The following is a 20,965-nucleotide window of genomic DNA, read 5'->3' as shown; positions in this document are numbered from 1 at the left end:
GCAGTAGTTAAATGCTTTCTGGGGCAGAAGAGAAGGCTTGGTAAAGAGGAACATGTCTAGTGTCATTATTAAGTCAACCAAAGCAAAAGAGTCCAGGATAAGACTGGGGTGTGGTACTCAAAGAGAATGTTTGTGAGCGTCCAAGTTTAGCATAAGAGAATAGGCAGGCCTGGAAACCCAGGGGAATTAGATGCATCTGCTGTTGTAGGCAGCCCCAGCAAAATGTTACTGGTTCACTAGCCTGGAGCATGATTCCCCCCTTCCCTTTTGACAGCCATGTACAATATCAGCTTTTTTTTCTTTTTTTCTTTTTTTTTTTTGCCATTGTCAGGCAGAGGCTGGGTGAGAATATTTTGTGTCTAGACTAATAAATGTTTGTACAGATTTTGCAAGACTGGTTTATGGGAACAGAATCCAGATTTTGCAAGACTGGTTTATGGGAACAGAATCCACCTTTTGTTTTCTGCTGGAAATAAATAAAAAAGGAGCATTAAAAGAAAATGAGCACCATCACAGAATCACAGAATCACAGAACTGTAGGGGTTGGAAGGGATTTCAAAAGATCATCGGGTCCAACCCCCCTGCCAAAGCAGGTTCCTTAGAGCAGGCTGCCCAGGTAGGTGTCCAGATGGGCCTTGAATATCTCCAGAGAAGCAGACCTCACAACCTCCCTGGGCAGCCTGTTCCAGTGCTCCATCACTCTCATGCATTTGTTTTAAATTGCATATTACAGTACTGCTATTTTATGTGCAAGCAATCCATAATTTGGAAGAAAAATGCTTTTACAATTCAGAGCTATCCCTGAGCAGCTAAGGTTCTCTTGGAGACTGAAGGAGGAGTCTGAAATTATTGTTCTTCTGTTTGTATCCGCCAGTGGGAAAGGCAGCACACAACTAGAAACCACTGTGCTTTGAGGCAGCATGAATCATTAAGAAAAAAGATCACACACACACACACACACACACCCCTCATTTAAACATTAGATATTAAAACTGAATCTAGGACAAAGGTAAACTAAATAGACTCCTTTGTTCCCATGCAGTTAGTGGGTGAAATAACATATCAAAGGGACTACATCAATCTTATAAGTTCCCCTACCGAAATTAAAAAGATACTTCTGTTTTGCAAAACACAGCCTGTCCAGATCCCAATCGCAAGCATCAACTGAATCAGTGGAAATTACCAGGATATGCAAGGACCCAAAACTACATTTTCTTTTTAATATTTGTTTAGGAGGGCAGGGTATCTCAAAATGAAATGGCTGACAGAGCTTTTTATTTCATTGCTTTGGGTGGAAATGACTGAATCTTTCCACACATAATAGCGCAGAGAAGCGGCTCTGGTGCGCAGCAGTCGGCAGCCCCAAGCCTCCAGCAACCTCTCACACTCAGCCTGCTTCTCAGGAGTCAGCTCCATGCAGCTTCCAGCCTTCAACCTTCCCTGGTAAGGAGAACTCTGCTCAGAACAGCTTGTATAACCCACAGATACCAACTGCATCAGAATTAGGTCCAGAAATGGGATATTTACTCTTCTAAGTGAGAATGCATCCTCAAATTTTGCCCTTCAAATCAGCTCATGCCCGCATGGACCTGGCCTGAAGTGCAATGAAAGTATTGATTGCTCTTTGGTCAGTAAGTGTGTGTGATCCCAGGGTACAGTCACTGCATTTGCACTGTCATCACCCACACAAATATTATTAGAATGGAAAGCTTTAAAGCAAAGGATTCTGAAGTAAAATATCAGTGTATGCAGTAATAGAAAACTTCTCCCTCTCTAAATATGTACACAGAGATTTAAATTCTATATTTCTAAGAATATGCACACGTGTCTATTTCTTCAGTATGTGTGCAAAGAGTAAATTTATTTGACTTTATTACTCTTTTTCTCAACTCTTCCCTCCTTCCTCCAAAAGGAAACAAACAACCAATATTAGCAAGGCCTTCTTTTTCCCCTGCTGGAATCCAAGAACTAGAGAATTAAGAAAAGCTACTTGTCAAGAATCAGACTGAAAAAGAATGTTTGTGGACTGTAAGATAAAACACCCAAAGTTGTAATCATCTTTCAACCAAAAAAAAAAAAAACAACCTTCCTTCAATCATAAATTATTCCTGTTAGTGAAATAAAAAAAATTAGTTCTCTGCTCAGCAGCAGCCTCCTCCACCAAACTGAAGTAAAACCTGTTAAGAAGTCAAATTTGTAAAATGTTCGTCAGATACAAGGAGTAGAGTTGTGTGGGTTTGCATCATACTTAAACAGATACCCACAGCACCAACAGGTGCTTTCCATAGGCACCAATTCCTCAAAGAGTTCCACACACAAAGAACTGCTGACCTTGCATGAAGCTGCAGGCAGCGTGAGCCTTCGTCAGTCCTCATCCTCACACCAAGGAGTATGTGGGACGGGGAGCCATAATATTCAACACCACAAACCAGGCTGGCAGTAGCACAGTGCTGAATGCTCCAAAAATTCCACCCCAGCTACAAATGTGTTTCATCTTGCTGAGAATCCTGCTGAGAAGCAGAACCCCCTGAATTTTCAGGCGTGCTTTACTCAGCTCCCTTTGCAACTGCTGCCAAGTGCCCAGCTACTCCTGACACAACCCTGCTTTGTTCAACACCCTCAACTCCAACAGATGCTGCTGATGGCACCTGACCTCTATATACATATGAAGAAAAAGCAGTATTTTCCTGTTTTGAAAGTATTCTGAAGAATAACTAGGAATTGTGACCTTCTGAAGAAGCACTCAGCTGTAACTGAGTAACTACCTGTAACTGTAACCACCAGTCCCTCTACACCCCACATACTAGTGGCTCTTCTTGCCCGACTCCTTCCCAGTTGTCTCCCCTTTACTCTTTTTAGGACATGCAACATTCCTAGATCTCATTTTGTCCCAGTGACCAAAAGGGAGCCTGACACTCATGCACCGGTCCTTTGGGAGGGTTTTAAATGCAATGGCACATTGACATACGAAGCATGTCTTTCCCTTAGAACACAGGGAGGAACAAAATCCCATTAGGACCACATTCTCCTTAGGCTAATACACCTCAATTTTTAGGAAAGCCAAGCTTAGACACCTCCACCAAAATGGACTGGAACCACACAAACACACATTTACCTCTATCAAGTTCTTAGCACCTTTCTAAGGTAAGACAATATGAAAATACTGAGACTACCAACCTAGAAACAAGGAATCAAGCCTTAAAACCTATACATAATGTGTGCCTAAGTCACAGTACTCATTATAATCTGGCAGCTAGTTCTGGTCCACCGTATGTGGCTTGTGAGATGCTTTGAAGATATAGGGCACTGAACATGTGCAACTTTTACCAGAACCATGATGAAGTTCAAGAGCTCCCTTCTGTCCTCCTGCCTGGTAGGGGGAATTTGGTGCTCACACTGCTCGCAGAACAATGCTGGCATTGCCAAAGAGTGAGGGCTGGTGCTGTGCATGTCTCATTACACAGCTCTGTCTGCCCACTGCTTAAACGAATCTGCCAACCTCCAAGGCTCATTCGAGCAGTGACTTCAAGCTGTGGGTCCCTCTGGCCACACGTGAAATTCCTTCAACAAAGACCAGTGGGATAGGAAGGTGAGCAGCAGCCTGCAAAATGCCACTGGGGAAGGCCAAGTCGCACAACGTGAACATACAACACCAAGTGACTTCCTTGAACAGCTCCAAAACACAATTTGAAGCCTGTTTTGTGGAAGTAGAACACACAGAGCTCTTATGGACCTGTTAGGTGCAGGCAGAGGTCAAAGTTCCAAAGGGTGTTTGCATTGTTAAGTTCTCCATGATCTATCTCCAAGATCATTTAAGGTCTGCAACTAGTAGCGACATATTCAGAGTTCTTTCTTGTTTTTTTTCCTCTGTGCTCTCCCACCTAGCCATATCTGCTCCTCTTTTACTGCTCAGCAGTTTTCCCAGTTTCTGTGCCAGAGCATGATACTGCCCTTCCTGTATTTTCAACAAGACAACAAATGCTCCACTCCACATTCCTGTTCTTGACCCCTTTCGATCATGCTCTTTGTCACCAAATTCTACCAAACGTTAACAATCACCGTGATCTCAAAGCCTTTAAGGATAGGCAAGTGGTACACAACTTCCCACAAACGACGACAGCAGACTTGTGCTCAGTTTGGGCTGACTTCCAAAGCTGGTTAGAAAGGATCCACTGGCAGCAGAGATCCTGCTTTATGCAACACGTTTCAGCTCACTGAACTCTGAAGGGTACGAGAAAGAGGCGAGTGGACCTTGTGCAGTTCCTTCCAGCTCCCTGACAGAAAGACAAGAGAACTGGAAACGAACCATCGGTTAAAGGGATGCAAGGCGCAGAATTATGAAATGCCATCTGGCTGGTACAGGATAAGGAAATGTAGCATTTTCGGTGGCTCCCACTTCCACAGAAAAAGAAACAACTGTTTATGCAGCAAAGTGGTTGGAGTATTTCGGGAGGTCCTGAACTACCCCCCCCCCCCCCCCCAAAAAAAAAAAAAAAAAAGACAAACAAGACAAAAGCCCTAACACAATGAATTGCAATAAAGATGAAAATCAGAATTAATAATGCTAATAACAATAAAGACGTTGAAAATTTAAGTAATCCTTGTATAGACTGAAGGAGGAAGTGCCTTTAACGCCTGATTTGACAATATCAGAAAGTTAGTTAATAACACCACAAAACTGGATTCCTATGTGCATACGTTTGGCAAAGGTGATACAACTGACCTGTAGTGGGATAGATACGTGACGAACACTAAGATTGATATTGCTACCTGTTTGAGAAATACTGAGTAAACAAACGAAAGAGGGGAAATGGTACTATATTGAAAATTGCATCACTTGTTTACAAGTCACTGACAACTCAGAGGCAAACCAGCCTGGGCATTTATGCGACCTCACGTCTAAAGTGCAAGACGGAGAGGGAATACCAACCATTAATTCACTGAAGGGAACAGCGTGCCCAGGCCCTCGTGCACTCAGCTAAGAGTGTTCAGAATGTCCCCTCCCCTCATGACCCCCAAATTGTTATCATATAGGACTTTTATTAAACAGACACCAAAGAGATAATTCTGTCAATTTTGCAACAGGCTCGGGATTTCTAAAAATTAGAGCAGCTAATTTCATAATGTAAAGATACAGCATTTGACACAGGGGGATTCTCAGCTAGACTTCAGCCTTGACATACAAAGAGAAAGTGACCATAGAAACAAAGATTAGCCATAGCTTAGCCACAAGTGAATATGCCTTGATTATATTTATTACATGCAAACAGAATTAGAAAAACAGTTTATACTGACTTGCTGCTTTAGAAGTTAGCTTCATAAAGATGGAAAAAATTCTCAAGTCATACTTGAAGAAAGTATCAGACTTAAAAACCAGTGATAGATCTTTGAAGTAAGACTGTTATATATTCAAAAGTCACATCCAGACAAAAAGGCCATCTATGTTAATGGTAACTAGATGAAAAAACTTAGCCAAAATTGAATCCTGTCACTCAGACTTCGTAAGTGACTGGGGGAAAAATAGCTCAAGCATGGTAATAAGCCTAAGTGAAATGCCACAAACTGCTAAGGGAAGCAAAAGACACAAGGAAACAGCCTTTTCGGTCCATTAGGAACAAAAGGAATCCTAACAACAGTACAAAGTCCATCATCTGACAGAAATTCTTCAGTAGGGAGAAATTTACAAAAGGCAGAACAGTTCAAAAGCCAGCTCTAACAGTCTCCAGCGACACATGGACATGCAGCGATAAACAGTGTCTTTTCCAATAACAACCAGCAGAGAGAAATGACAATTAAGGCTAGCCACCAGAACACTGGATGCAGCTGAAGCACGCACAGGTCACCAAGGGCTTTGCAAGAGAGGAGAGAACCCAGAAGAGTCATAAGAAGCATTAAAAGAGTAGGAAAGCACGCCTCACAAAGAGAGTGCGTGCCCTACCTCAAATGCATGCCCTACCTCAACCTGTTATATCCTGAACTGGTCTTTGTTAAACAATCACAGTGCACAGGTACATTACCAAAATGCAAAGGGCTTCTCAGCCGAGCAAAGCTATGAGAACTTAGTATGAAGTATGAAATTTTCTAGTTGTAATGTAGTGAGCTAACTGTGGCTGCACAGTTAAAGATGCATTTAGGATACAAGGTTTTCAACATCATCTTCAAGTGGATAAGAAGAAACATATTTCTGCCTCAGTGATTTTTTTCCTCTCCTTTGCCTGGAGACGCAATGAAATCTTCCTGTTGTCCACTGAACACAGATATCTCTTCACAGTAGCTTTTCAAAGACAGTGCTAACACAGCTCTTTGTTCCTTTCTGTACATCTACTGAAATGCGGAAGATTAGGTGCCAGGTGTAGGTCAATCTTGGAAAAAGCTGTCATCCTTAACACACTGACGGAAACATCAGCATTGAGTTGTACCTGGCTCTTGATTTGCCAGCGTTTGCCTAGAAATCTCCGTGTTTTATACGGCATAGATAGATCTTGCAACAATTTAGAAAAGGAGCTAATACACTGGTTCGTATTCATACTGGTGCCTCAGTGGTGGAAGATGCTTATTAGACTGGCCTAGAAACCTGAAGTGATGTGCTCAGGTGTGCTAGCTAGGGTTCCAAAAACTCAGCCCTGCAGAATGCAGTCAAAGGAGAAAGATGACAATGCAGTTCTAACAGATGAGGAAAGAAGCTAGGAAGCAAAAATGGATATTTTTATGCTCTTTTGAGCACTTCAAAAGTTATTTCCAGTTGTCTTGTCTGTGATTCCACAACTTCGTGTTTATTAGAGAAAGGATTTTTCAAAAAGTGGTCTTAGAGAACAAGATAAGCAAACCAAATGCGCAATCCCAATAAGAATGTCCAGCATACAGCTAGATAAAAACATCATACAATGGGTGAACAATTGGCTGACAGGTAGGGCTCAAAGGGTTATGGTAATGGGGCTACATCGGGCCGGTGGCCAGTAACCAGTGGGGTCTCCCAGGGCTCCATTTTATGGCCAGTTCTTTTCAATGTTTTTATAAACGATTTGGATGTAGGACTAGAAGGTGTTTTGAGCAAATTTGTTGATGATCCTAAACTGGGAGGGGCTGTTGACTCTGTTGAGGGTGGAAAGGCCTTGCAGAGAGGCCTTTGCCAGCTTCAAAAGAGCTTTCAAAACTAACTATTTTCTTGTGGATAACTTAAGCTTAATATCCTTTGCAAAAAGATATTCCAGCAAAACCTTTCACATAAACTTAGTGTTTCATAAAAAAACAAACAAACAAAAAAAAACTTTAAATACAATTGGTCAGAGGAACAGTCAAGCTTGACATTATACATCCCACAATTAAAATCTAGTTAGTTTTTCTGCCATCTCTATACCTTGCTAAATATGTTTATTAGGACCTGTGAGAAACAAAGTTGTGTTTTTGCAGTAGAGAATTACTTTTCTGTATTCCAAGGTAGTTGTGTAGTCATAATAAGGAGAAATGCTAAGTAGGTAAGTGGACAGTAGAAGGCCTCACTGTTCCAAAATAAGGTAGAAGCTTGAGAAAAACAGGATGAGCGGTGTGAGAACAGTAAAACAAAGGTCACAAGTTCTCAAAACATAAGAAAGGAGAAATTAAAGGGTTGAAAAAAAGAGAAATTGTGCATATATGGTATAGAGGAGCGTCGAGTAGCTTGTGAAACTGTAGTACTCAGCCAACGAGGAAACATGGGAGGTGATCAGGCGTTGGGTAATAGGGAATAAAAGGTTATGATTTGTTTACTAAAATGCGCTCCTGATTGACAGGACGCCTGCCATTGCAATCGCAAATAAAATAGCTTCACAGAAGATCCTGTCTGAAGAAAATTATTTGAGACTTTTCTCAGAGAGCTCTGTCCAAAAAAGAGGAAGACTCATTATATCAAAGCTTAGAACCCTCCTTATTGCTGTTGACCTTCGTCATATTGCTGCTCCTAGCAATCTAGCATCCATCCAGCAGAGATGTAACAAGATCTAAATCTTAAGGAGAGCCAGCATGGTCTATCACAGTGATTTTTGAAGTTTTTCCTCTAGGAGGCTTAAGAAAGAAATCAGAATAGAATGCCTTTCAACTTATTGTTTTATCTTACAGTGATCGTTGCCTAAGCTTAATAAAACTTTACTGCCTCTTAGGATTTTCCCCATGCATTTATTTGCAAACTGTGCTCCCCAAGCTGAAATGCAATGCAATGAGCTGCCAGCTGACCCGAGCACATCGGTTGGCTCTGACTGCCTCGGTTTGAGCTCTGGCCAAAGGCACGCGGGGACCAGGACAGTTCAGACGATGCACAGGGTGGGCTGCCTGGGCAGCCCCGCACACGCAGCCCAGTTCTGGAAGGAAGCCCCCAGATAAAACGCCATTCCCTGACACAAATGGAGTGCAACTCCAGTCCACAAAGTACGAGGGGAATGGAGAAAGAAACCAGCTACAACATCATTCTGGAAAACGGCCCCGAGCTTATCTGAGGAAAGCTAAACTCCAGACTGAAAGAAGAACAAACACTTAAGAGAATGCCAGTATTGACAGTAGGGGGAAAAAAAGTGTAATAAGTCGGGAAATCTTTGTACATATAGATATGCAATTGTTTGTTGACATCTCTGCAACAAGCACAGTACCGTGGACTTGTGTTATTCTTCATCAGCTCATCTTTAATCTTCACCTTGTCTCAAACAAGGGCACAGCCAAAGCAGGAACAATGGACACTGCTAACTCTGACCATCCTCCACTCCTACAAAGGCATCCCAATTCAGTGAGACAGCAGACACTGAGAAGCACTACGTTAACTGCAGCAAGCTGCCAGCAGAGCAGGAGAACTAGCTTGTATCAACCATACAAGGCTGAAAAAACACAATCAAGAAGTAAAATTCAGCAGAAGCAAGTGGCTAAACCAGACCGACAAGGAAACTGGAGGAAGGAATTTTGTGAAGTATTTTGTATTTTGAAAGTTACTTTCCTCCTACTATGGGAAGCAATCAACAATTGCTTCTAAAAGGTTAGCTCTTAGGTGTCTCTAAGCAAGTAAGCAGATGTGTAAGTGTCAATCCAAACAGATAACTGTGTTTAGGCTGGGAGCTCTGGTGCTGAGTCCCTACGCAGATGACTCAGGAAGGCTCAGCACGGAAAAGGTTTAGTGTTATAGTTAGTGTTACATTTAGGGTTGTTTGGAAAGAGAGAAGGCGCAGAGTCCTGCTGTGTGTGGGGTTGCATAAAGGCTCCCCAAGCGAGTTCAGGTGTACGCAAAGGCTTCCGTTGAGAGCACTTTTTAATGAAAGAACCTGGCGACGTACTTTTTTTAGGGTCGTAATTGGCAGATTAACACTGCACCAGAGCAGAAAGGCCAGAGCACCAGCTGCTGCGCCATGGCTCGAGCAGGGAGCCTGCCCTGAGCCAGACAGACCTTGATGCCACGCAGCAGGTATCTCCTGGTACCATATCACCCCCCTATCATTTCCAAGAGACAAAGAGAGGAGACTGTCGCTTCCTCCTGAAAGATAGATGCCTCCAGATTGTAGCCACTCAACAGGTCCACTGAAATTCATCAGTTCTGACTTGAAATGAAAGCTGTAATAAATCTCCCTGTTGAATAGGAGATCAAAGGCAGGTCATTAGAGCTCTTGGATTACCCTGTGAGAGCGCACTTCCATCAACTGCTACGCTGCCAGGTCCCCTGTGTCCAGAATGGCCCTTTCAATGGTGGTGTTTTGACTCTAAAGAAAAGGACAATTTCCCTCTGAAGAGGCCTGGGCTGTGACCTTGTCCTCTGCCCACCTCTCCCCGGCCTGCTTTCAGGGAGTTTGCTCTGCAGAGCTCGTGGCCACGTCCCCAGCCGCCCCGGCACTGTGGCCCTGGTGAACGCCGCTGCACGGTGCGGAGGTGACATTGCTCCCACGGGGCAGAGGAGCTCACTGCTGGCCTAGCCCTGAGGGCCACCCATTCCCCACATCGTGAGAACCTTCCATGTATTCGTCACAGGCAAGAAAAGTCTTCCCCAGGTTCTGCGGATGATCAGTTGCCCTCCTTTTATCAAAGACAGAGTTCATACAGACCCACCCCAGCAATGCTTAGTGGGACCAAGTGTCTATATTAGCCCTGGCTCTGGAGAGGCATATAAGGATATCATGCTGATTTCCACTCTGACCAAGGTGAGTCTTAGTGAAGGGTTTGCTGACTTGTGCCCACTAGAGATCAGGAGCAATCCCTATCTATCCGTCTTCAAACATTTGCTGGTAGCAGCCTGTGATAGGGCCACAGTTTTCATGGGCAGGACAAGGAAAGTTGCCCCTCTTTCCTAAACCTGTGTGAGCTAACCCCTTCTCTCTGGCGTCCCCTGGCCTTCCTCCTCTCATTTCAACCTCAGTAGTGGTCTCCGTGGTGCCACATCCAAGCTGGCATTTGCTTGTAGGTGCAGGGGAAAATCACGTAGCAGGAGCAAAAGGCAAACAGAGCGCTGGCAGTGACATCCTATCAGACAAACAGCTGCTTGTCCATTCTTCCTGGCTCCTTGGTCGTGCCAGGAATTATACTCTCCCAGCCTAACGCTGATTTGGTGAGACAGTTGTTCCTGAGCCAGCTGGAGGGATGCTGGTCAACCCACCTCCCAGCACCAGGGAAGTACTGCGCCCCTGTCTGTTTCTCCTAGCCTGTCACTGTTTGCATAGCTCCAGCAGGCCAACATGCAATGGACGTAGCATGAGGGACACCCCTTATGCTTGCCCCAGCCCAGGGAAGTCACGTCTCCATCACCAGGCAGCTGCTTGGAAGGAGGTGTTGAAAAAACACCTGGCTCTGCAGGTGGCTGGAGTCTATCCACCAGGAGCACTCAGAACTTACCAAAAGGAAAGGGAAAAAAATACAGTCTGGTCAGACGCAGAGCAAAGGGACTGTGATCCCCAAGAAGCCACCAGTGAGTCCTTGGTGTGATGCTCAGATTTGAGGGGATCCCTGTGCACACACATGTGCTTCTGTGTGTACCACAACATGATAAAATCCAGTGACATTTCCAGAGCTGCAGCTCAACAGCTAGAGATGCAATTTGAAAGCTCATGTACATTGTTTAATTTCTCTAATGGTGCAAGGTGAGTTGGTCTTTTCCAATGCCCAGGGTGGCACTGATGGATTTTCACCACAACAGGCTGACAAAGACCAGCTGAAGCTCCTCACCACCGCAGGCTGGACCCACAGCTTGACTCCACAGCTTGGCTCCAAGCGTGGGTGTTGCAGAGCTGGGCCAGTCTCACAGAGGGGTGGGGTTTATCTCCCTGCAAAATGCATTGCAGGAGACAGAGTGAATTATATTCCTGAGGAGAGATTTTTCCGCTGCTATGGGAACTCAGACCAGGTTTGCTGAGCTTAGCTCTGAATTGAGGGACCATAATAAGCCCATTAGCGTCAGAGGAGTTATCCCGAGCACACAACTCGATCTATGGTACCTAATCTTACAGAGGACTAAACATGGAGAAGATGTAGTGAGTGAGTGGAAGTGAGTGAGAGAACCTTGGCCATATTGCAGAGAGGAGGACGTGGCTGTGATGTGAAAATACACACTGAAGGGGGAAGCAGGCTCACGTGGTACTTGTTTCACCATTTGAAATGCGTGGGGCTGCCAATCGAGCTTCTCTCTGTGCAGCTGCCCTTCTGTCCAGGATGTGGCATCCTGCAATATCACTTTAAAGGGTGTCCGGAGACAGTGTAGATATGACAGGAATGTCACATCACAGGGAGAGTCCCACAGATTGGGTGTCCTGTGATGTGGGGTACCCCAAGATTTGGGACAGCCACAACTCTAGGTTTCTTCAGAATACAGTGTTCCCCCCAACATGGGATGTCCGGCATCTGCAAGTGTTGATAGAGGATGCCCTCAGCAGTGTCACTGAGGCTTGCCTTTTATTAGGCTCCAGACCAGCTCCAGAGAAGGGCCAGCAGCTGGAAGGGGCAGGATAGAAAGCAATAAAAAGGGACCCAGTGCTGGGGTTCTGTTATCCCACAAGGGATACAGGCAAAAGAGTCTGGACACACAGCAGGTCTAACAGTTTGGTTTCCTCAGCCTGTAAGGAAGTCACTGTGAAGCCCAAAAACGAGTCCTACCTGTCCTCAGCCTCCTGTACTGCTGAAGCAGACCCAAGCCAATAACACAAAGCTCTTCGCATCCTACAACCCACCACCCAGTCCCAAGTACCATCAGCTGCATAGCAATGCTGTTCGCTGCTAAAAAGGAAAAACTCTCTCCTACCACTGAGGAGAAATGGATGAGTAAGAATGGTTTATTTATTTGGACTTTCAATAAAACCTTGACAGCATCCTGCACTGGGGGATATGAAATCCTACAACCCACTCTGGTTATGCACAAGGACCCCAGAACCTGTGTGTTTAATAGGTCTACTGAGATGTGGCAGATAGAGGATTACCTGGGTTAGTCGATGAGAGAGGCTGTGAGGAGCTGCAGAGGGATTTCACTGCTAACAGAAACCAGTTTCACTGCAAGGGAAACGTGGTGTTGATAAATGGAAGTTCATGCATGCTACAGGTATCATCTGACCTACTCCTGTGTATTACCAAACTCGCTATGCTCTGTAACCATGCTGGAAGAAGCCCTACCTGTCACTGGACAGCTCAGTAACAGCAGCTGCTGAATGCTCAGGGACAAAACAAACAATGTAAGGTTTGATGTGCAATGGGCTAAATGAATGTAATATTATTACTGCATTAAGTATCAGATGATGGAGCCCCACTCCAAATTCTCTCCTGGACTCTGGACTAGAAAAAGAGAAAGCAGCACAAATTGGGTCCAGGGAACTGTCCACCTATTTTTAATTGCCAAGGGATCCTTCCAGATCACAGACTTGTAGGGGTGGAAGGGACTTCAAGAGATCATTGGGTCCAACCCCCAATGGGGTTGGGTACCTCAGATATCCCACCCACCTTCCACCTGGCACACAGCCTTCCCCGCAACAAACTATCTTGCTGGCACAAAAGCTCCTGCTTGTCCAACTCTGCCTGGTGGCTGCGAGCAGCCAGCAGAAGATGCTGCTAGAAAACTCCAATCTGATCATCTCCTGCACCCCTGGGGCTCTGAGCTGCGTGATAAACCAGACATTGCTCACTGCAGGGTCTCGGGGTGCAAGATGGGGCAGGGATCACCACTCAGTATGTAAATATTGCAGTGGCAGAGTTCAACCTTTTAGCATTTATCTTCCTTTCCCTAATGCCATCAGTCCCCTCTGAGCCACAGGAACCCTGCATCTATCTAATTGCATTTCATAATGGATTCAGCAAACCATTAATTATCAGATTATATTTTAGGAAACTGCAGATAAAAAGGCTTTATGAAATTTATTCTTAAAGGGACCAGTGTGCTGTAACAAATTTGTTGCATCATCCTGGCACCAAAGAGGCAAGCTTTACTTCAGGTATCTGAATGCATTTTACAAAGCAATGTCCTGTGTGCCACGGGGAACAGCTATCGGCAGTCACTCTGACAGAAATACCTTCATTAACGACAATCCCTTGGTAACTGTATTAAACAACCAAGAAACAAGGGGCCCTGGCTTACAGGCACAGCTCCTTCTCCTTCCTTGGATGTGGCAGCTTAGTCATCTCCTCCCTGAATTAGAGAAAGGGTGGAAGGTCTCAGGGCTGTTGTCTGCTCAGAAAGAGGATGTGGTTGCCCAGCCTGTGCTCTGACCCTTCGTTGTAATGCACAGTCACCTCCGAAGTGTGGATGAGATTAGACCTGCACTGCGCCAGGTATTACCTAAACGGCTGCAGAGCCATTTAACCCAATTCCCAAAGAAGACTCCACTCAAGTAGAAGAGCCCAAACAGCATCTCTGCACTAGGGGACTTTTCCAGCTGGCTCAGTGGCAGCAAGATAGTAAAGGGAAGAGAAACAGACAAAACAAAGCAGCCCTTCCTCACCCTGCAGAGTAACTGGCATCTGCGAGAATATCACTGATTCAGCCATAAAAAACTCCCTTTCTTCTACCCTAAATTCTCAGGACAGCTTTTTCTCTGGTTTCACAAGCCCACCCTATCTCAACTTCATTCTAGGCTGCGCTACTCTCCTCCTTTCCACCCTGCTCAGGGCAGTGGAGGACCACACATGAAGAAAACCCATTTCCCATCTTCCTTCCTGCTGCTTTATTTCTCATGAGCTGGGAGGAATGGCTGGTCCCACTCACCCAAGCCGGCAGCTGTTGACTGCAGGGACAGTGAGACTTCCTAGGTCCTTACGAAAGTCTACAAACCTCTCCTGTCCTTGGCCACGCTGTGCTTGCTACATGCCATCCAGACTTGCTTTTCCACAGAAACCATGAATTTCCCAGCTAGAGCACCATTACTAGGTATGGCTCCTCAACTAGTCCAGTGTATACCAGGTGCCACACATGGACACCCACTGCTCACTCTCCTTTGGTTTCTTCACAAATCAGAGTGACTTTGTCATCAAACAAGTCCTCCATAGTCACTGGCACCAGCTCCAAGCCAGCTTGGCTCACTTGGGATTCGGGCAATGTCACAAAGACTTGAGAGCCAGCAACCTGGGATTCATCAAAAGAGATGATGTGTTCTGCTGCTCCTTCCTCTGACGTCTGAATCACCTGTGTAGAAGACAAAAATAGAGTGAGACACTTAAAGCATCACTTTCTTTGCAATTGCTTTGCTACACACATCTTTCCTTCTTTCCTGGCCTTGTTCCGGCAATAACATTTAGCTTCACACCAGAGGACTGCAATTACAATAGGCGTGAGACTAATGGTAAACTCTAAGCCACACACACTAATGATGCAAAAGAGAAAACAGAAGAACAATTTAAATATCTCTCTCCACAAAATTGCTATAATTTAGCTCCATAAGCAGTCATAGACAATAAACACACTATGATTACACACTAGAGGAATGCCAGCTCAGGGGATCTACACACTACGCTCCCTCATCCAAGGAGCTATTCTCCACTGATGGCTGAGGTCTTAAGAGAAAGTCTGGGTTCAGGCCTAGCATTTGGCCTCCAAGAAAACAGCTATCATCTCATGGGGTATGTCATCTAGCTTTTAATAGCCTCTGAGTAACCAGGCGCCTCTGCGCACACTGTCAGTCCCTCTCCCTCGGCTCCCAAAACACAGTTTACAAATGTGAGTTGCAGCCTGTGAAGAAGGAGGCACGGAGGTAAAGGAAGGGACGCTGATGACTGGCATCCAGCTAGGCTGGAGTCTTTGCCCCTCCCCACACAGACTGCAAGTGCTGCAGCATCTGCATCAAGCTCCTTGCCTTCAGCACAGAGCACTCAAACCCTAAAGCACTCTGGGCTTAGGGGCTTATGTACTGGTTCCTTCTAAACAGGTGCAGTCAGGGAGCAAAAGTGGTGACAGGAACCACAGAGTGGATTTCGGGAAGAACAAGAGGGTTGGAAGGAGTGTATGGATGAATCCAGGGGGCTGCAGCACAGAGCAGTCCTTACCTGCACAATCTGGGCTGTGGTGGCTTGGGCCTCTGTGAAGACCACCTTGGGATGCTCAACGCTGTAGTGCCCCTCCAGCTCACCCTGGGAGGTGAAGAGCTCCCCACAGAGTCCACAGGCAAAGGTGCTCTCTGTCTGCTTGAAGTGCTCACTGGTGACATGGTGCTGCAGGGCCCCTGGGAAGCAGGAGGCAGCTGAGCAGTACAAGTAGCGAACCCTGGGGGCTCTGAGCTTGGGGTGCAATGGTCAGGGTCAGCCCAAGAGCACAGGGAGCTGCAAATGGCCAGGATGTGCAGGACTGAAACCTAGCAGGGACTCACTGCATGGTGTGTACCAGTATCCCTTCTCCCTAATACCCCATTGTCTAACACCCTAGACAGGTTGTGGCCCCTTGTTGATGAGGCTTGCAACTTTCCTGTTTCAACCATTACCAACTCATTACCTGCCCCAGGGGTTCTCTTCTCTTTGATAGAGCTATGTAGCTCTGAATAGGTCTTCTCCTTCCTTGCTGTCCAGGTTGCTGTTGGCTGCCCTCTCCAATCTCTCTCAATTTCTTTCTCTTCCCCTGCTATACCACGCACAGGTCTGAGGACCCACCTTTCATAGCACTGTTTGTCGGTTCACTCTGCCTTTGCTGCCTCACTTCACTTTTCCACTTACCAAAAGGCCCTTTATGTGGTCTCCCCAAGTCCAGGCAAGTCCTTCTCTGTTCTTTCTGGTGCAAGTCTCCCTTTTTTCCAGTCTCCTTCTAGTTCTATCCTCCACATACTCCGGTGCTCAGGGTTCAGTTCCTTGTTCCTCTGTGCTGATGTCTCTTCACCTGCACTTAGCTCTCTTCTCTGCTGTAACATGCAAACCCAGATTCCCCCCCCCTGACTACAGCACTTCCAGAAGCTTAACAAAAGTATGCCAACCTCACCAAAACCAGTGCTTTTCCAGTGCATCCATATCTTCTGTTTCTTCACACTCAGAGTCTGACATCCTTACCATGTCCATCTTCACTCCACTGCTCGTGGCTTATACATCACTCACTGATAGGAGCAGTCACTGCTCTGTACAGTACAAAGCACTGTTGGACACTCCTGGGCCACAATATAATGTGAATAACAGCAAAAGTAACACAACTGAGTGCCTGCACTTCACGTGGACCTGCAGGAGAGCCAGCGTAGGGAAGAGTTCCTTGCATATCTCACACTCATGGAGCTTTACATCTGCAAACAAGACCATGAAGAGAAAAGTGTGCACCCAATGTCTTCTACAAGAAAGAGTGCTTCTGGAGAAGAGTTTTGTTAATACTTTAGCAACACCACATCCACATATAGACACAGGGGGAATCTTTGGAGATACTGCTGGAAAAGGAGAGGCCAACATCAAGTGAACTGCAAGAGGCTGAGATGAGACTAGCCCCCTGATATGGGATATAAAGAATTTACTGTACTTTGCAAGTAAATGGAATGCACAAACTTATCCTGTAAAAGTCTCCCAGAAGTCACCACATGTTTTTGCTGGCTAACAGACTGTTACCAGTGTGCTCTGCTTTGACGTGCTTTCCGTGAGCAGCAGTGCTGGCGAAGGTTTTGTCACAGGAGCTGAGCTGCAGTGAGGAGAACTTAGAGGATCAGTGATTCTGAGCTGCAAAGACATCAGGGTGGTGGGTCCGGTTGTGATACCATAAACCTGACAACTGCTGCAATGATAAGGATCAAATCATGGTTACAATCCAAAGCTGCTCCAGGGGTATTGTGACAGCAAGAAGCTGTGCACAGAAAGCAGCAGCAAGAGTGGGATGGTGCTCAACAATTGCAAGACACCAGCCAGACCTGTGCATCCTCCCATTGGACAGCAGCTAACACCACATTTCTGCTTCTTCATTATCCCTGAAGAGCTGAATATCTCATCCTCATTTCACTCACTGCATGTCCCCTTTTGACTTAAATTTCTGGTCCCTTGTAGCAATTTGCTCCCACACACACTCCCACTGAGGTATGCCACTTGGCACATGAATATTTTTATTCCTGTAGTTCTTGGCTGCTAGAAATTGAGGTGAAAAGGATTCATAAGGGTCTGGACAGACAGGTACACAGCCCTCCTCAGTCATGGCCTATCTGCCTCCACGGATCTGCTTTTTCCCTATGGTATCTGTCTCCTCTGTGCAATTTATCCCTCTATTGACCACAGACTACTGCCCTGCTGCGCTCAGTGCATGTGCCCAGAGGAGATGTCCTGGCACCATAGCAGACAACAACAATTTCCTGCACGTGAGACCAAACCCTTGCTGTACCAGCTCACCTGGTAGGCTTTATTACAGATCTCACAGCTAAAGGGCTTTCCTCCAACATGGGTCACCATGTAGCGCTCCAGAAGGGATGGGGCACTGAACACTTTAGCACAGGTGGGGCAAGGATGGTACTCTCGGGAGTGGACTTTGTGGACATGTTTGCGATGCTCCTGAAGGGTAGCAAAGCTCATCTGGCACTTTTTGCAGTCATAGGGATCTTCTATGTCTGGTGCCCAGGGATACAACAAAAACACCGGAGACAAAGCAAGGAAAAAAGAAATTGAGAGGAGAATTCACAGAGGGAGGAAAGAGAAGGAAAAGTAGTGCTTGTTACTTCTTAAGTGAAAAATAATACCTAGGTTTCAGACTACATGTCGCTACTGCCACTCACAGGTTCCCATGGTGGATTCATGTTGGCCTGTGGTCTGTTGGAAGCCACCCCAACATTTCCTTCGGAATAATCCTACCTACAGCATCAAACCACTAAACGGTCTTGCTTTTCTTGGAAGGAAATCCCACCAAGAGACACCCAGCCAGCCTGTGGACACTAATAACACCCACATAAGTGGCAGGGACAGGTCTGCCAAGACCCCGCAGAAGCTGTGCCTCACAGGTTGGGCTGCCCAAGCCAGGGAGATGGCCAGTCACACTCACTGTGAAAGGTCCGGAGGTGGATGGAGAGCCCATTGGCTTGGCGAAAGCCTTTCCCACACTCCCGGCAGACATACGGCTTGTCCCCTGTGTGGGTCCGGACGTGGCGTGAGAGCTCGATGGACTGGGCGAACACAGCGTCACAGTACTGGCACGCGTACATCTTTCCTGCAGGGACACCCAAGGTGAAAATCTGTGCCTAACGGGGGACAGGACCTCTGCCAGGACAATGCCTAATTTCAGAGGAGAGGAAAAAGACTGTAGACTGCACAGGCTTTCCTGGGGTAGCCAGATCAACTCAATATCAGGTCAAAAAGGTCCTAGCGGCCCTGGAGAAAACCACACCTGCACAGGGAGTATTAAATTACTAGAGAACTCAAGCATCTGGAGGTATTACACACTGGCATGTCTCATGTTCAAAATGAGTTGCCCAACTGCATCACATCCATGCAACACTGTAATGCCTGGGCATATTTATTACAGTGATGCATCCACTGCACCCGTGAGCTGAAAGAGGCATGTCTGAGCCCTGTCTGTGGAAGGGGCTGAGTGCCAGGGCAGGAGAAGCACTGACATGAAACACTATGTGAAATTCAGTCAGAGGGACAAATGGGAAAGAGCAGGTGAACCAGACAGAGGCAGCCACGTCAGCTGTTTAGATCTGAAGGGACAGAGCAGTAGTAAAACAAGGAAAGCAGAGAAAGAGGGAAATCCCCTTAACAGAGGGCAAGCTTCTGACTGGGTGGCTAGTAGGAGAACCTGGAAGAGGGCGATGGAGCAGTAGCAGAGCTGGGAATGAGCAGGGACACCAGCCAAAAACATGCAGGTGAAGGAGCTAGGAGAACGGCCTGCGGCCCAGGGCTCTCCCAAAAGATGGAGAAAGAGGCCAGCAGCTAGAAGACAGATGGAGAAGCAGGGCAGAAAGGGGTGGATGGAGCATGCTGAGCCTCATGCCCCTGGGGACGGGCTCCTGTGGGGAAGGCTCACCCTCAGAGTGCTTCTTCTTGTTATGGTAGGCTAGGGCCGAGGCCTGCATAAAGGTCATCAGGCAGTGCTTGCACATGAAGGGCCGGTCCCCTGTGTGCAGCCGCAGGTGGTTCTTCAGCGTGGAGTTGGCCGCAAACTTGGCCCCGCACTCCTCACAGGAGAAGGGCTTCTCGTCAAAATGCTCCGTCAGCTTGTGGTACTGCATCCCTGGGGACATGGGCAGGACAGCAGGGCAGCACCAGTGCCCAGCACAGGAACCCAATGACAGCTTCTGACAGCCAGGCACCTCCCGCAGCTTCATCCCAGCCCACCTGGGCACCACAAGCTGGCCACAATGAGGGCAAAGAGACTTAACTCCTCTTATTGGTCCTGCTGTGCCAGCTGCAGAATTGGAACAGCTCAGTTATTTTTGGAGGCTTTTAAATTTGCCAGTAGCCCCACTTTTCCTTGACGAGCCAAGTCGAAAACCAATTAGGGAAGAACTAACCAGAAAGTAGTTGTGCTCAGTGGGAAAGGAGAAACAAGCAGAGCTGCGTTTCCCACACGTGGCACTCACAGAGCTGCAGGGTGGAGGAGATTTCAGACTATCACTTTATTATATTGTTCAGGCTTCTTCACAGTGTGCGCACAGGGCCCCAGAATAACCCCCCCCCCCCCTTTTCCCACCCTGTTATCACCAACCCTACCTGAGGCATGAGCAAACTCTCGGCCACAGATGTCACATGCCACAGGGAGCCGCCTCGTCTTCTTCTTGGCTACCCCCACTGCTCCATGGACCTCCAGCTGATGTTTCTCCAGCTCCTTCTTTGTGGATTTGACTTCAGTGCACTCCTTACACTGGATTTGCTTTCCTCTGGCCACCCGACAACGTTTCATGTGCACCTTTAGGCGGCAGTAGAAGTGGAAGCTCTTGTCACAAGCTTTGCAGATAAAACTCTTCTTGGAAGAAGCTTTCTCTCGTGGTTCCTTTGGTTCCTTGGTCCCAGCACCTCCTGCCCTGTCCTCTTCTTTGTCCAGAGCTTCAACTTGGGACTCACTGTTCACCTTCCACTTCCTGATCCCAGGTTCCTCTCCACTTCCTTCTGTCAAGAGCCCTGTGTACAAAACTCCTGTTTCAGTGGTGACCAGCAGGACTGAACACCAGCCCCCTGGTTCCCCATCTCCTGAATTCTCCCATGCAGGGAGTCACCCCTACGCAGTAGGAATGGGCATGAATCAGTGGACACACTGAGACACCACAATGGTGGCACATGGCTCTGCCCAAAAGCAGTCGTGGCAATGCATGGTACAAGGCACGAAGGAGCAGTCCCTTAACTTTTCCACCCACACATATCAGGGGCTGGATTAGGTGACAAGAGCAACATCCAGATTTTCCAAAAGAGCTTGCTCCTCACCTGGTGAGAACGGGAACAATTGTTGCTTCTAAGAGTCTGCCTCTTGCTCAAACACGTGAAGTTATGGCCGTGATTAAATGTTTGAAGATCTGAGTATCTGATGATACTGCCTCACTAACTCTGCCACTGAGAGTGGATATACAGCCATTAATTACAAGAAACCTCAGGAACACTTCCCAAACACAAACTCTTTGAAAGAGAA

General features: G+C 46.6%; 1 protein-coding gene across 1 annotated transcript in view; it reads right to left on the bottom strand.

Annotated features, from left to right (window-relative positions):
• Nucleotides 1-13,380: 13,380 nt before the first annotated feature.
• Nucleotides 13,381-20,965, bottom strand: part of LOC121058223 (zinc finger and BTB domain-containing protein 40-like) — a 28,444-nt gene continuing 20,859 nt past the window's right edge. The window contains 9 exon segments of the mRNA XM_040533487.1: nt 13,381-14,596; nt 15,454-15,670; nt 15,975-15,985; nt 16,579-16,664; nt 16,978-17,140; nt 17,743-17,957; nt 18,386-18,550; nt 19,370-19,576; nt 20,056-20,463. Of these exon segments, the coding sequence (XP_040389421.1) occupies nt 14,399-14,596; nt 15,454-15,670; nt 15,975-15,985; nt 16,579-16,664; nt 16,978-17,140; nt 17,743-17,957; nt 18,386-18,550; nt 19,370-19,576; nt 20,056-20,463 (1,670 nt within the window). The 3' untranslated portion in view covers nt 13,381-14,398.

This window comes from Cygnus olor, chromosome 21 (genome assembly GCF_009769625.2).
Source record: "Cygnus olor isolate bCygOlo1 chromosome 21, bCygOlo1.pri.v2, whole genome shotgun sequence".
Classification (NCBI taxonomy): domain Eukaryota; kingdom Metazoa; phylum Chordata; class Aves; order Anseriformes; family Anatidae; genus Cygnus; species Cygnus olor.
This window is presented reverse-complemented; position numbering and strand designations above follow the sequence as displayed.